This window comes from Pygoscelis adeliae, unplaced genomic scaffold, assembly GCF_000699105.1.
Source record: "Pygoscelis adeliae isolate BGI_AS28 unplaced genomic scaffold, ASM69910v1 Scaffold113, whole genome shotgun sequence".
In the NCBI taxonomy this organism is placed as follows: domain Eukaryota; kingdom Metazoa; phylum Chordata; class Aves; order Sphenisciformes; family Spheniscidae; genus Pygoscelis; species Pygoscelis adeliae.
This window is the reverse complement of record NW_008825108.1, coordinates 13,997,519-14,014,823: the sequence shown is the minus strand read 5'-3', so window position 1 is coordinate 14,014,823 and position 17,305 is coordinate 13,997,519. Positions and strand designations below refer to the sequence as shown.

Below are 17,305 nucleotides of genomic sequence, written 5' to 3'. Positions count from 1 at the left end.
AAAAATAGTTAAGGTTCCTTTTGAAAAATACAAGTTATGACATCACTTCTGAGTGTTTCTGTGCACAGAAGAAGTGCTCAGACTGACAGCAACAGCCACATAAGACACAATCTAAGATCTGTTCCAAGATCCATGGTGATGAGAAGTACCTTCCCATTACTTCGTATTTCTACCGTCTATGCTACAAAAGAATCCACTCCCTGCTAATAAAGAAAAAGCCATACCCTCGCATTATAGTTCTCTGATATTTATTTTAATACACAAAGTTACTGGAGCTATTCCAAATGCCATCCATTCACAAAACAGTGAAGCGGGCAGGGAAGCTATGATAATTATGGTAATCACATTAGATACCACAGCGGAGAACGTAAAAATAATAACAATTCAAAATGGATAATTTATTAAAAAAAAAATGGAGACACAAACACCCTACACATTCATTTAAATTATACAGGAGTATTCCACTTAACCACGTAAAAAAACAATAATAATTATATAGTCACCAAACGGATATTGTTAAACCTGCTTGATAGTTGGAAATCTTTTAATTTGAAACAGAAACTAGACAATGAAAAAGAACTTAATACTTCTAAGAAATGGGAATTCTAGATACGTCCATGCGTCTGGAGACACCTTCATAAACCAGGTAGGAGAAACCAGAAGTCTATTGTTTTCCTACATATAAGCTAAAAAAGAAGACTGATTTTACCCCTCAGTTTCACTCCATTTAATCCACCACAAATACCATCACATCCATAAATGGGAGTAAGTAAACAGCGGTGCTTCATTCCTATTTTCACTCAAAATAAGAGAGCCCAGTAATGCACATATAGATAATTCATTACACCTGCAGCTTTGCCTCTTGCATGTTCTGCTCCTAAGCATTCCAAGCAGACCCAGACCCTTCCCTCCTCCAACCACTACATTGCAGTTATTCCTTTTCCATGCTGTCCTGATGGGAAGTATAATTTGGGAGGAGGGAAAGAAAGACGACTGGCTTCTCAGTCGTCCTGTTATGGAAAGGGCACAGACAGAAGCGTGGAAAGCCTGTGTGGTTGGAGTATGTCTAGTATGGACAGAAACCCGGTACAAATTAACAAAAATGCTGACAGTTCAGTTTTCCAAACAACATTTTGCCAGAAGTTTATAGCTTGACCAAATTTAGGTCAAAACCAGCAAAAGGCAACTCCATATTGCTTTAAAATTTGTTTAAAATCAGAATAAGGAAAAATAAAATATTTTTTTCTTCTAAATATCTTTTCTTAACCTTTCTAAATCTAAATCAAAAGCTTACCAAAACCAATTCAACTGGCATTAAGGTCACCTTCAGTCTAAATTTTGGCAAAACTGCAAATAACTGGAAAGACATTTTCATAAGGCTTACACAGCCTTATTAACAGGCAGACATACAAGTACCATACATAAGGATGTTTCGGTCTCATTAGGGACAGATGGCCTTTCATACAACCTACAAAGAGAGACAGAATTTCATCCAAATGAGGTAACACATCTTCAAACAGATCTCTTCTACCATCAGACTGTGATCCCTTTAAACAGAGGCAGAATAACAGTACCGTGATATAGAGACAAATCAAGCATGATGAAGACAGATTTATCTTAATTTAACCTGAATGTACATTTCCTGACATTTACAGTTTTCTGTGAAACTTTACAGTTCTATTAGCATTAAACAGTTTTATAATAAATAAATAAATTGGTAAAAAATGGGATTTCTAAAGTTCTGTAATTTGTCAGGTCCTATTTTTTGGTTACTTACTATGTCTGCAGAAAAAGCAATGTTTCTAAAACTAGACAGCAATAAAGATTTGCAGGCTAGATGTAAGTTTCTACACTTATGTGCATATAACCTTACAAATCTGGTATTGAAATGATTGGAGCGTAACTAGTTTCTATCACACTACTTGGTTTACCAGTCTTCTTACTGTCTCCAAATGTTCTCTTTGTAAGTCAGATTTGTTTTTAAAGGTAGGTCGTCTTTCTAAATTTTAGACATAGGGATTACAGAACTAAAAATTTATTCGAAACAGACAAATACTCTGGAGAGTTACTTAATGGCAGCTACTAAGCACCTGCTGGTTTTTACGTTTTCTAAAGTGTTCATGAGTTAACACTCATGGGAATGGATAGTTGAGGTGAGCAGTTTAAGTTTATATTAATAAAATTTAAACAAAAACTATGGCATAAGGCAGTATATTCTGCTATTTGTAATATGCTAAGTAAACATCTCTTGAAATAAGCACAAAATAAGAATTTTTATCCTATGATAAGCTTCAATATTAACCCTTTTTGTTCTACTCCCCCACAAAAACTGAAATTTAAGTGGAAAAGTTGCTGCTAATGTTCACATTCCACTTTTTTTCTAAAATGGCTCACTGGGTTTTAAGCAGTATCTTCACATGCATACAACATACTAAAAATCAATTCAAAACTGAAAGTTTCTGCAAAGACAAACACAAAAAACTGGCCAAAAGAAAGAATTTTTAAATACAAACACACAGTACAAGTAAAAAAAAAGCTGAAGACAGATTGATATAAAATCAGTATTTATGTAAAAAAATAATGCATTGCATATTGTAAAATCAGTCAATAACAGTATTCACCTTCACACAGATTTCTAGATTTTCAGACTTCAAAAGGTTACAATGCAAGGAAAAGAGACCATAACTACATGCGAGGCAGACTGCTTTCTAGTTTCCATTCCAGAAATTTACACCCTGAGCCAGCAGGGAGATTAGGAGCAGAATATAAACTCTGCTTACAATGGAGTGTGTTTTTTTACTGCTAAAGCATTCATCCAGCTCACATGGATCTGAGAGTCAGAGCCAGCCTGCCTTTGACAAAGAAACAGCCACAAAAATTAAGCTTCTAAAATGGGGCTGGGATGAAGGTGCAAGTCAGTGAGTGGATCCTCCATGTTCAACACACAGGAACTTTTCTGGAATCCAAAAACTCACTTTATGAAGACTTCATCTCAGTTAGGCTGAGATGTTCAGCCTAAGTTCAAATATACTTTACAAATATGTTTCATACCATGCAAGTTTAAATAATATTTTACTGTAACACTAGAAATCAGCCTTTTTCTTCATGTTTTTTTCTGAAAAAATGTATTACACAAACAGAACTTTTTTTTTCCACAAAGATAACTAAAGAAAGCCTAATCCTTACCTGTTGTAAATCACTATCACCCTACTGACAGTAATGCATTCATGTAGTTGAGAGTCTGCCCCAAAACTATTTTAAAGCCATGTTATTAAAAAAATATGGTAACAGGATATATTCTCTAAGAAACCCATCTAATATACAGTCTGATGAAGCATCAGAACTCTTATTACAGCTCTTCACTTTTAGGCACTAAATACTCTATAATAATCATCAGGTAATATCTTAGTAAGGAAATACAACAGCAACAGCTTTCCACTGTTTTTGGTTTGTTTTTTTTTTCCTACTTCTGAAATGCCCTATAAAGCTGCAAAACCATGTAATTTTTAAAAAGTATTGTAAGACAGACAACTTCAAACTGAATTTTTGCTAAAAAAACCCTCAACTCTGCTCTATCTTTTGGCCATGATGGCTCAACAATGTTGAAACAAATGCTGTATATCAAAACGCCTCCATATCTACCAGAGAAAACTAGTATCACACACTAGTTATTCATTTCTCAGAAAATCGTATTTATAGTGTGCAGTTTACATCTAAGATAAGCGAAACAAGATTGTCAAAACAGTACTTCAACATGTAAGAGATGAACATATAAAGGCACATACAGATTGTCAACGATTATATCACATTTCTTTGAAAACAGAGTATTTTCTGCACTTGTAAACAACTTTGTTTACATAAAGGCTCACATCTTTAAAGTGAGGTTAGTGCTGCTGACTCAGTTATTGCTACATTCACAGTTTAACAGAATTTTAGACAATATGAGGTACACTCCCAAGTAGAGCCATCTTCATTTCTTCCTTGTTCATTTGATCATTAGATAACTGAATTATGCAGACTAAAACTACTGACCATAGAAGCCAGTAACACCCAACTCATCGGATCCAAGATAAACATTAGCAGTGATTAAACTTCAAAAGAGCAAAAAGTCACCTTTGCAGAAAAAAGTTCCTGTTCTTCATTACACGACTATTTTCTTCATTTTTAAGTATGCTAGTAAACTTTCATCTGGACACATTAAGAGCCGATTCAAGCCATATTAGAATTTTTGCACCTTTTGACCAGTATGTTAATTCAGTCACTTAACAGCTTGGCATAAAAATCACCTTCCCTTTGATCTTCTGGCATACAAGTCTCTTATGCTTTTTGTTAGCTGCTTTACGAACACTTTGTATACTCTTCCACAGTATGTATGCATGGTTTTCCGTAATTCTAGTTCTAGGGGCTGCAACAGGGAATGAACCAGATCATCTCCAAATGAATACTGTAAAGAGATTAAGAAAAGAAGATTTAAGGTCAATATGGAAGAACGTCATTATTCAGAGTTATTAAAGAATTTTATAAAAACGCCTTTGGACATTGCATTTGCTTTCTATAGATTTATTAAATGTTTTCAAGAACTCAGAGAGCTTCTGAACGCAATATTTGAAAGCCACCTCTAAATAACAGAAATATTCTCTAATGCTTTCAATAAGCCTAACAAGCGAGGTTTTTTTAAAGGAAAAAAGTAAGCAAATTAACATATCCAGAGAGGCAAGGAGGAAATTTTAAATTACCTTATTAAATTAAAAATGTACAGATCTAAAATGATTTCTGGTTATTTGTTTGTTGAACAGTAACTTTCTTGAATGACATATAACTTTTAAGGAATACAATTCTTAGCAAATTATAATGAAACAACAGTATGAAAAGTGGTACTACTGAAGTTTCATTAAACTGAATGATGGTCAAGCACATACTATGTTTAACATGGACATGAAATAAAGAAGTCATTAATTCAACAGTGCAATATTTTTTATAAACAAATGATAAGCTAAAACAACATTTCAAAGTAACGTAATTTTGTTCATCTTATTACCACTGAATCAACAGTGTTTTACATACTTTCTCTGACATATTCATAAACCAAATGGGATCATAAATAAAAAGAAATAATTTTTTCTTCTGTTTTTGACAATGCTCAAAGGAAACAAAGAAATCGTATTTTTATGGAAACGCATTCACTTTCCCTGCAATGTATTCTCAGACCCCCAAAAGTACTTTTCTTCATTTTTATATCCATATGACATGTAATAAAGCACCATTAAAATATACTATTGATTTTTGAAGGTTATACACACACAATAGCCTGCTACATTAAAATGTGCATCAGTGCTAAATTTTACAGCTCTTCAGTGAGTATACTGATGTAGTGATAAATAGTTTATTAGATGACTTATTTGCAGAATGAAGAGAAGTCACTGTGCTTAGTATTTAAAGGAACAGCAACATATTAATACACTGAATCTCTAGAAAAGGTCAAAACACAGTATAAAAAAATATTTTCTACAATCCAAATCTAGCTACAATTAAATGTTAAAATGTTGCAGTAAATACACACAAGCTTTGGGAAGAAGGGGTTTTTTTTCTGCATTCTAAAATCTCCAGAAAAATGAAGCTTCTGGTGATCTCCAAATGCTCATACAAACAGTTTACTAGATGTATTTATTAAAGGAATGAGAATAAAGGCTTTTAAATAGACATTGACAACTACAGGCAATGTTTTAGAATCCTAAACTAGACACAGTCTACACCATGTTTCAAAAGATGCTCATCACAAAAGGAATACACTGGAATTCTATCCAAGCAGTAAATGAAAAATTGGTGAAACACTTAACACTTAAAAGAGAAAAAAATTACTTTGTTGCAATCAAGGTAAGCATCAACAAAACCTACAAAATACATGCAGCACTGTAGATAAAAATACATTAAAAAAAAAGCTTTGCACAAGTACAATGCTGAAAACACTTACATTTTTTATTGCTTCATAGACAGCCCTAAAAGTCGGTTGTTTATCATCATGGTAAACACCTCTGTTTCCATGAAGAATAAATATACCTTCTTCTTCAGCTTCCTTACAATTGCTTCCATAGATGCAGTGGTCAGGCCGGTAATTCCATTGGCAAGGAAAGACATAAAGACTTTCTGTGCAGAAAAATGAGAACTCTGGATTAAGTATCAAAATTGTTTCAAAACTACATTAATCTTTTTTTTTTTCTTAAGGCTGTTTCATAAATTTCTTACAGTTGTTTTGAAACAGCTAATTACACTCTAGCAAGCTCCAATGCTGCCTCTCAAAGTAAACACTCAGAAAACAAAGGAAGTGAAAAGTGCCTTGAATACTTTCACTGAAAAGTCTGCTAAAAGAGTATATTCCTGGATTTTTGAACATCATAGAAAAGATCAACTTTGTCATGTTAGACTTAGAATCAATGTGGATTTACCTGGATTGTGAAAAAACATAATGTTCAATAGATCCTGATCACCCCATGTTATGTTCAACTTGTACTTCTTCAGCAGTGGCATAAGAATTTCTCCCCACTGTAACCGGACTGGTGTCATATCATTCTGTTAAACAAACCAAAGCAAAACAACACAGATTGAGGACAGTTACACCTATAAAGAAGGAAATGCCCTAGAGAATCGCAGTAATTTGCTTCTCAAAGTTACAAATCTCAAATGTATAGATGATTTCTTCCTTTTAAACAAATGAGCACATCTAAGGAAAATAGTTACGGATGTTTCCAATATGCTTTATTTCTCAATTATTATCTTACAAGGAAAATTATATGCGTCTCCTATTTAACTGCCACATTAAATTTTTGTCTTCAAGATTTCCCTCAAACATCTTAAACCAAGAATTCTAAATACCAAGGGTTTTTTATACAGCAGTATATGGATCTAACACAAAAGCTGCATTTAAGTGATGCGTGCAAGTAGATGGGCACTATTTAAATATCCATACTTCATGCAATTTCTCTGTCTTTATCACAGAGTGATAATATACACAGGTTTTAAAGTTAACTTCAAAAATTCAAAACAGATCAATGTAAAATTAATTATTAAATAGTTCAAACACATACAGCTAAAAAATATTGGCTACAAAGTAGTGTACAAAAATATGGAAATCCTTCAAAGGTTTTCAACAGATTTTTCATTGAGTTGAACTAATTCTTTTAGTTACTGCACTTGAACTTCCACAGCAAAGGCACAACTTTTCACTAGCAAAAGGCAGTAAGACTCTAAACCAACAGCTGTTACTTAATTCCCAAATTCTTGATTTAGCAAAATCACTTCAAAGGAAAAGGAGGAGGAGTTCTTCTAAGGGTTTAGCTGAGGAGGTGCTACTTGGAGTAAGTTGGCCTACGCTGAACTCCACATTACCAAAGGGGTTACTGTCTGCAGTGTAACAGGTTACGTGTTCTAATTTCTTTTCCTTCCACCACGTTTAAGCTCAACTAGAACAGAAAAGGAACAAGGCTGCTCACTCTGTACCTTCTATTCAGTTGGGAGAGCGAGGATGGAATAACAGTAAGTCCCAAAGAGAGAAAATTCCCAAACAAGTACAGGATTGTACCCTTGATTCTTTTTAACCAAGTTGCCAAAAAACCACATTAAATTAGAACTCCAGTATGGTTTGGGATCTGTATACAGAAACACCATGTTAAGAAACAGAAAAGATTACCAGGAGCAAAATATTCAGTTTTAGAATTATAGTATCAAAGACTTTCTTCTCCGAGCTTTCCATTGACAAACCAGAAAGTGCAAAAATTAGTAGTTCAGTTTTTAGTCTTTCCTCAAATCATTTCAGCTACCAAATATGGAGAGCTTTTAGAATTGAAGACTAAAAAAGGAAATACTATCAGATTTCAGACAAGAATTAATAAAAAAAAGATCTATAGCTTATATTATGTAAGAAGCCAAATGGAATATTACAGTCCCTTCTGTCCTAAAAAATTTATGACTACAATTGCTTGCAAGTATTCGATGAGAGCAGGCATAAGAAATGCACAAGAGAATTCTTCTCTAGCAAGGATTATCATTAGGCTCAGTGCAATGTGATTAAACAAAAGAAAACACAGACTTAACACCAAGCTAGAACCTTCCAAAAAGCAAATCAATCAGACTGAATCACAGTATGTAAAGATCACTCCCTCACCTGAACTTTGCCATCCATAGAATATTGACCTAAGGTTTAAATTTAGACTCAGTGCCAAGAATTAAAAACAGAATTAAATTAGTTTACTGATACCAGGATAATCATAAGAGAAAATACAATAGTAAATAAAGTTTTAGAGCAATCCATAGAAATATTACTTTAAATTGCTAAAGTCATTATTTCATATAATTTTCATTTAACTGTATAGTTTTAATAGCAGTGAAATCCAGAGTATATCCCAAGGATATGCAAAGCAGGTAACAGCATACATCACATTGCCAGATGTCTAGGAGCAATACTACTTGACAAATAGTGCTATCAAATTTAAGAATTGGAAATTGTAGTATTTCAATAACCTTTGCATAAATAGAAAAATTATATATTAATTTATTAACACTGATGTATAACGAAGCTAGTATAGGAATCAGAGCAAGAGAAACTATTTGAATAGCTATACAACCTCCTTTAAAATTCTACTGTAACTTGTAGTGAGGTCAAACAGCATGAGAAGTAGAATGCTCAAGTTCAATTAAAATTGATGATAGAATTGCTTTTCAAAAGTTACTCAAGTAAATACGAGAAAAATAACTCTATGATAACTTCAGGATTTCCCGAATATAAACCTCCTCTCCAATATTCAACAAGTTGCAAAGAAGGTTAAAGAGTTTTAAGGAAAAAAACCCACAATGGTAGTGGGCATTTCTGTGATGCCATCAAGCTGATACAGACATGCTCTTATGAACCCTCAAAATTCCATATTTTTTTTTGAGTGGAAGAAAATGTGTAAGAACAAAATATACATAAGGACATTAAGATATTCTCCTAAATTTTTTTTTTTTTTCATTTCGATGCTGTGCTTTAATTAGTTTGGTCATTACTGATTTCTGTCCCAGAAGACTTCTGCCTGGCCAAGGCTGAAGTCAGACTTACAAAAGCTGTCACATTTAGCCTGTAGCAACCTAGTGATACCTCTCCCAATCCTAGCAGGAAAATATAAAGTTGAGGAAAAAATACTCAAATCATACAGCAATATCTAAAGAAACTGCAGCTGTGTCCCACAAACAGTTGGCCAATTTAAATTTCCTTAATGCCAAATGAGAGCAAGCCCTCTCCTTTCTTGTTCCATGACTCTATCCTGTTCTTGCATTAACAGTGTAGTCCTAACATTTACTAGATGTTTTTGTGAGCTGATTTACTTCACTAATCCAGAAGGATTTCTTTTTTCTACTGCCACCAAATTTAATTGAATCATAGAAGGGACCAACAAATACCAGAGGCTAGGACAAAGTAAGTAAGAAAAGCAAGGAAAAGCAGCTGGTAAGAGATGGGAACCTTCCTTTTAGAAGCAATTAGCTTTTGCACAGGCTCACCATATTTCTTTGAATTATAGCCTTAAGCAATACTGAACGGTTAAAAAAAGTGTATAATGGCTTAGGTCATAGAAACTCTCTGAACTTTGATCTTTTTTTGTCTAAAGCATACCCATGATCCACTCCTTTGCACACGCTATCTGGAGTTATTTTGTTTGGGGCTTGTTTGATTTTTTAAGAGCTCATTCCTTACCATGACTGCCCACGTCTCAGGCATCACAACAACTAAGTGTCTTAATAAATTTGACAAAAGTCATTGTTCTCTATTCACAAAGCCTCACTGGTCTAGGACTTTTTGTTAAAACACCATATCTGTGGTATTTGCCGCATCTCTTAGAGTTTAAAAGCATCTATATGTATACGAATATTAAAAAAGTCACCTACTATTACTTCTTTCACCTCCTAAATACTCTTGCATGTTTTCTAATTGCTGCTTAGCAAAGACAACAGGCAGGCACTATCCATCAGAAGCTTCATTACCAATTCTAGTCTTATGTCCAGTTATGCACTGTTTAATGACCTCACTATATTCAATAACATATATGTGCATGCATAGGTATCTATATATATGTATACACGTGTGCATATATATGTATATATACAGTGCATGTATTTGTACTGTATATATACACAGAGTCTCAAAACACACAAGACAAATAACAAAGTTAGGACCAGGAGTGACAACTTCCACTAGGCACCATAGATAGCCAAGTAGCTAGGATGCTTGTCTGAAATGAATAGACCTTACAGTCCTGAGAAGATTGAGGCTTGGATAAAAGACGACTTAATCCTGGAGCAATACATGGAACTACAGGTTCTCTGCTACCCAGGTGAGCACTATAAACATTGGCTAAAGTCTCCGGTTCTCCTTTTTCATTTATTCATCCTCTGGTTCCTCCTGACTCTTACAAATCAATGTGAAAATAGAACAAAGATGCTTAAAGGCCTCAAGCAGCTCAGCCTGTAATTTTGGGCTTAAGAAACTACAACATACAAAGAACCCACAGTTTTAAATCCATCTTACCAGAGGAATATCCTGATCCGAAACTTCCGCTGTTTAGACAAGTGCTCTAGCCACTAGATAGTCATACAAAAAGGTCTACAGGCAGCTTTCTAAAGATACAAAAATTCCCAGAACTTATATACTCCTTGATGAATTTGTTGAGTCTCCTGAATGAACATAAGCAAATTCGGACCTTTCTATAAGACAATGAAGCATTTTCTAGTTCTACTGTATTTGACTGGAATAGTTAATGGGACATGACATGGGACAGCACCTGTAAGGTCCAAAAGCATCTGCAGTGTTGCTGGCAAGGGGTATTAGGATAGTCTCTACCCCTGAATTTGGTTTACCTCTCTTCTAAAGGCTGGAGACTATTAGCTCCTTTGCCATCAGTAACAAGGGAAGCCATACTCTCTCAAGCCTACTGTGTATGGTCTCAACTACACTAAACCCTTTTCAAAGTTTTGCTGTGAGGCTTGCAATTTTTCATACTGATGAATCATCCTTTTAAGACATTCAAGGAACCTGGAGATGAAAACAAAGTCTCTGCAAGTCTCCACGAACAGCAGAGTTTCTGTAACAAAGCTTGTGCATCTTAGGGCCCTGTGATGCTCCGCAAGCTTGTGGGACCACACTCTAGGTACTAGGGGAGTATAAACTAAATGGTTCCCCTGCTGAGTGTTCTCTAAGCCAAGATCTCAAAAATCAGTATTATATAAGAGAAACTAATTTCCTGCTTAGTCATTACCCAGGCTGCACTATCTAGCTATGATGAGAGAAGAACAATCAAGCACTATCATTCCGAAGTTTCAGGTAACCTAGTAGCTCTCTGATTAGACATCCTCAAATTGTTCTGACTGGGCTGACATGCCACCACAAGCCTGATACTATATGACACTTCTCCAGTGTGTCCAATAGGTAGAAGGACTAAGTCAGCAGCAAGGGTTAGAAATCATGAGGTAGTCTCCTGTCAGAAACAATTCTGAGCCTTCCAATACCAAAAAGTCTCCACTGATGAGTATGTTGGTCACTGGCAATAAGGTCTAACGCAGAGTCTTAGCAAGCCAGTCACACTGGAGAAAGTATCTATCTCTACAAATTCAAAGCCTGAACAAATAACAAACATTACACTTGCCAGAAACATAGAAAGACAGAGGCAAACCACCCGGATGCTCAATGAGATGCTCAGCATTTGTTATACAAGGGCCTGAAAGGTACTGCGGCAAGGTTTTAAATCAAGAAGGGTATCCAAAGAGGGCATTTCAAAATGATTCAGCTGAACCAGAAAATCCATGTGTGTCAAAACACCATGCATCCAAACATTATATCTGTGCTTCTTGCTCAAGATAATCAGACTAAGACTCCAGGAAAGATGTACAGGATGATGAAAGCAGGGGGAAAGAAGGTGTAGGAATGGAAGGAAAAAGGTGAAATTCATGCAAGAAATAAATTCTCAGCAACCATGTTAAAAGCTACACACATTAAAAAAAACCAAAACCACCAAAAAACCAAACCACCCCCCAAAAACCCAGGTATACAGAACATACCACCTTTTTTATTTCTTTTTTATGTCTTACTATCAAGCAAGAGTGAAAGAATATTTCATGTGCATCACTAGTCTCAAATGTTTGAGGAATAGCCACAGTGCGCACACAAGCATTCCTGGACAAGTATGAAGTTCAGAAGACAGGCGAAAGCAAGGGCCAGAAGTACATATGCATCAGACATGGAAGGAGAAGTCTAAGTTTGAAGTGACAATAAAGAAGGATGCCAAAGGTGATGACTAATGATTAAGGGCAGAAAATGCTGTATTTCTAACATTTAAAACAACTGAAGTAGAGCAGGGGAATGGGTTAATTGCTTTTTTTAATTTTTGTTAACTAAAGCCATCAAAAAGGGCTTTGAATCATGTGCTTTGCTATCAGGAAGCTTTGCTCTGTTTCTGCCTCCCTTTCTCAAGTGCCCTTTCATAATTCTGAATATTTAGTATACTTGCACAGCACTGGGTAGCTCACTGTAATCTCAGTTCCTTTCCTTTAACTGTACAAATGCTAAGCCTGCAACTCATCAAGCAGACTTGCTTAGTACAGTATGTACTGAACAATTTGAGAAAGAACATTAAGATGAATGTTTTCAGGACAACTCAAGACTTTTTTTGTTCTGATTCCCCATACCAGTTATGACACACAATCTTCCTCACTACAGAAAGAAGTTCAGTGGCCCACCTAGCCAGAAACTGTACATCATGTTAGGTGTAATGAAGTTTGCCAGCAGGATCATAAGAAAAGCATATGGATGTGTGCCTTGCCTTACAGCTGAGGTTTTATAAATTACAGATATTCACCCCCATAATAAAGAGCAATTATAAAAAAAAAAAAATCACTTCCTCCAAGGCTGGTTTTGGTTTAGCAATCTGACATGTTTCATTGCCTAATAAATATACAACATGGCAACAACAGGAATATGTAGCAGGTATTTTCAGGACCTGGAAAATACTCCAGCCCTCTAGTACCAAGGGAAAGCAGCAGTATTCCATTTTGAATTTCCAAATATTCATGAATAATCATTCACCTACTTAAATCTGTATATATAGCCTTGAATTAAGAAACTACCTGTTTCAGGTGTTAATGAGAAAGGACTTTGTATTGTCCTCTAGAAAACTGCAGTTAATTTGAAAGACAATTTTACTATCCTACATAATCTGTATACTTTTGAAAATTTTAACTCCTATTTTAGTAAAAATGCATAAAGTTTCCAATAAATTGATAACCTAGGTTGTACTGAAAAGCCCAACCAAAATTCTGGCACAGTATGAATAAAAGACCAACCTTACCTCAGAGTTTACCACACTAAAAATAATTCAGTACACAGAAATGCATTGTCAGAGGTTAAGATACACGCAGTTTTCAGCCCCATATTTTTCTTGTTATACTTTTCAATATTTTCATTTCTCCAGATCAGGAAAACAAACAAATAACAAAGTAGACAATGCAAGATTCCACTGATGATATATACAGAGAAGTCTTCTTCTTAGGGAAACTACAGCTATATACTACAGCTACCATAACTTTCTACTTTAACTACAACTGAGATAATCCATTCTCCATTTTTCTTAATTTGTCTGTATTTCCATAACAAAAATACATAGCAAGAATGTTAAGATGAAAGCTAAGACTTTCTTAAATTGGAAACGGGGGAGAAGAAGTAATGTCTACTGCAAGTTTATGTTACCCCTCTTATGGGTGCACCTTCCAATAGTTTTTGACAGCATGATTATTTTTCCATAATCAAACTTCTCTTAAACAGAGAAGTACTTTTTCCCTTAGCATAATCACACAGCACTGCTTTTGTACTTGTGTTTCAAGTATGTCAGAAAAAACTTCCCATCTGTGAAGCAATGACCATTTCTGCTGCTGCACACACTGCTTTAGTAAGTACTTTCATGATTAACTTAATTCTCTACAAAAACTACAACTTCAAAGTAAATCAAAAGATACTTAAGGTGATAATCACCTGGTTACAATGTAAAAGATCAAAATTTGGAAACTGTACAGTTACAATAACTTACTAAATGTTTTAGCACCACCTCCTGGTCATACTACTACACACATTTTTAAAGTTAGTTTGCAGTATACATTAACTGTTTTCTGGGATCTCTACAGTGAAGAAAAAATACCAGAATATCTACTGACAAATGTAATTTACAGCAGACTGTATCAAGTCACAGGATCTCTCAGGACTAAGAAAAATTAAAACAATCAAGCACACCTGAAATTCAGGAATTCCAAGTCTTACAGTGAATGACATTTAAAAAACACAAGTTAGATACCATTTTAAACACAGCATATTTTTAGAGTATTATTCCAATTACAAAAAAAATATTTTGAAAAATACTGTCCCACATGAATTTGAAACAGGATTAGAATTAAAAGATGTAAAACCACAGAAAATGCAACAAAGGCAACACACATACCTTGAAATACTTTCTTCTGATACGTGTCATATTCATTAACATGACTCCAGAATTTATCCCAGTTACTCCATAATAGGGATGTCTAGCAAAGCGATTATACCACCCAATACGAGGCTCTTCATGTTCCGGTGCCATTGCAGCAATTTGTGTGGAGTTGAACTTTCCCAGAAAAGACCAAATGTCATCAACAGGTCTCAAAAACAGGATGTCAGTATCAACATACAATAGTGAATCCACGTTTTTGAGGATTAACTGTGAGGGAAAGAAATTTAAAACCAAACTTTTAAGTTTTATTGAGCTTCTCTTCATAAAACAGAAGTTGCTGCCATTACACAATAAAGTTTAAGAAATTTTTGTCATATGCAAATAAATTCACTTTAGACCGACAGTTTGCAGTCAATAAATTTGCCATCATTCCCTCTTCTCTCATTTTGGAGACTTTTTGTAGAGTGAAACAGAGGTTTTACATAGAATAGTAACGCAAAGGCACTCAGTCTACATTTTATATCCTGGGGCTCCTCAGGAGTAGGTTGCAGGCCAGGTGAAACATTACCATAACAGGAGCTCCTATCTTCCTCCTGTTCCCTTGCTTTCCTATGCATCTAATCAAACAAGGGAGAGGAGGAGTGAGGGAGCCCTGGAAGAGACAGTATTTGGGAAATAGCTGCCACTGCTATGATTCACCTAGCCTGAAGTATGGTTTCTGAAGCGTCTTAGATGAGCAAAGAAAAGGCTGCACAAAACGCTCTGGCAACAATAGCCCATTTCTTGTTTCATTTTCTCTAACACTTCTCAGACCCATGCATGCAGGAAACTTTCCAGCTAAGTGAGGAGATGAGGTGCGATAAATCCTTCTTACCTCTGAGAGGATGACACGACCTGTACCCCTCACTGAGGATACTGTGCCATCATGCAGCAAGCGAGAAAGAGACTTTTATTCCATGGTGTATTAGTGCCACAGAAGAAGGGTTTTCAGAGGGTTTTTTTAGGATGTCATAAAAGTAACTTTTAGAAGTAGCAGTAGTTCTTAATTTAAAACTAAGCAGAAATTAAATTAACAAGGACAGCTTGATGCTTCATAAACAGGCTTCTGTATTGTCCTATTACAGAATAACTTACTGGCAAGAATAGCCTTTGTGAAGCACATGGTTTAAACAATTTCTTCCATTCTGCTGCACTCTCAGTTGGAAATGTTATTGGATATAATGTGTAATTAACTTTTCCTTCGTAGGGGAAGTCATCAAGCTATGTGAAAAGAAGAGATCACAAAAATTACTTCAGTTCAGTTCTATTACAAAAAGAAATCAATCCCCCATTCAAACTGATAATTGAACACAACTGCAACACCTCTCTTCCATAACAGAAATGCTTCCTGAACTACAAGAATCTGTCAACTATTCAAAATGCTTGAACAAAAAGTGGCACCTGCAGGCCACTATGAAGAAAACACATCGTATCAGATCATATACAAAAGTAAGAGCAAGTAAAATAAATTAGTATTTACAGAAAGTAAATATAAAACTTTTTCCCCACTTAACTAGTTTCCACAGTAGAAATACCAATGAAGTCTTTCTCAATTTACAATAACCTTACCCAGTTTTTGCCACAATTACTGTTCACATGATATTAGTGTATATATATTAGTATGCATAACATACTAATGTCATAGTTAGTATGACATTTTAAGCACAAAAATAGTAAACCCCTCCACAGCTATATACTAGTCAGCTTCTAACACCACTACTCCAGTCATAATGTTGTATGCATTAACTGGAATTTACTAAAATTAGACATAACCATATCTACCATTTTCAAAGACTGATGTTTCACTTTGTTTAGACAATGTAAGGCTGACTCATGCTGTAAGCACAGGGACAAAAAAGTAGAACCAACTTTTCTCTTGTAAAACCAACTTTAAATAAGCTCACACAAGATAACTGGTTTGTGTTCAGAACATCAGGTTTGTATTTAACAGATTCAAGGTGACAAATCAGGAAGTTTTGGTCTGTCTCTATGAAAAGCTTTGATACCAGCAACTGGCATTTTTTCGCAGGAAAAAAATTCAAAAATCCACATCCAACATTATGAAAGACTTGCATATTACCTTATTTTTAGACCCCTGCATTTCTGCCACTATATCCAACAACTACTACCCAAGAAGCAGAGAAATTGCTATATATTACTCTATTTGTACTACAAATTGATTAAATAAATTATTTGGGTACTTACTATGTCTTTGAAACTCTCATGCAATTGGTCCTCAGCAAAAATATGAAACTGGAGGGGTTTGATGCTGAAAATAATGGCTGATCTCAACATAGTAACAGTCTCCTCCAGTCTCTCACCACAGGCAACCACTGCTAGATGCATTTTCTCAGAAGGATGTGTTTCCATATAATCATATCTAATACAAAAATATTTTTTCATTTGACATTATTTCTAGCACAGGCTTAAAGAAAAGCTCTACTATTTACTGCAGCATGTAATTTAACAAAATATCCTTCATCATATTTAAACCAGCAAAGGATAACTCAAACAGAACATACAAACTACAGCATTACACCTCATATGTAGATTTACATTTAACCTGAACTATTCTCATATTCACTCCCACCATCCCAGCCTATGAGGGAAAAGCAAGGCATGGAAGAGCTATACAGAAACTAAACAAACAAACATTTATTTTCTTAGTAATCTTACTATCCATTACTAGCAAGGAATTCCATCAAAATAGCTATATTAAAAGAAAGATCACATGAAGTTACATCGAAACGCAAAAGGCTGACAGCACGTTAAGTCTA

General features: G+C 35.0%; 1 protein-coding gene across 2 annotated transcripts in view; it reads right to left on the bottom strand.

The window, feature by feature from the left end:
* Positions 1-1,615: 1,615 nt before the first annotated feature.
* GXYLT1 (glucoside xylosyltransferase 1) overlaps positions 1,616-17,305 on the bottom strand; it is a 25,966-nt gene continuing 10,276 nt past the window's right edge. Inside the window, exons 2-8 of one of the 2 annotated variants that reach the window (XM_009327616.1) lie at positions 16,734-16,908; positions 15,624-15,749; positions 14,505-14,756; positions 6,444-6,567; positions 5,972-6,144; positions 4,268-4,444; positions 1,616-1,627 (exon numbers count right to left, since the gene is read on the bottom strand). In XM_009327616.1, the coding sequence (XP_009325891.1) occupies positions 4,283-4,444; positions 5,972-6,144; positions 6,444-6,567; positions 14,505-14,756; positions 15,624-15,749; positions 16,734-16,908 (1,012 nt within the window). In that variant the 3' untranslated portion in view covers positions 1,616-1,627; positions 4,268-4,282. Of the gene's footprint in view, positions 1,628-2,557; positions 4,445-5,971; positions 6,145-6,443; positions 6,568-14,504; positions 14,757-15,623; positions 15,750-16,733; positions 16,909-17,305 lie in introns of those variants that run through there. The other variant, XM_009327617.1, reaches the window with a different exon arrangement.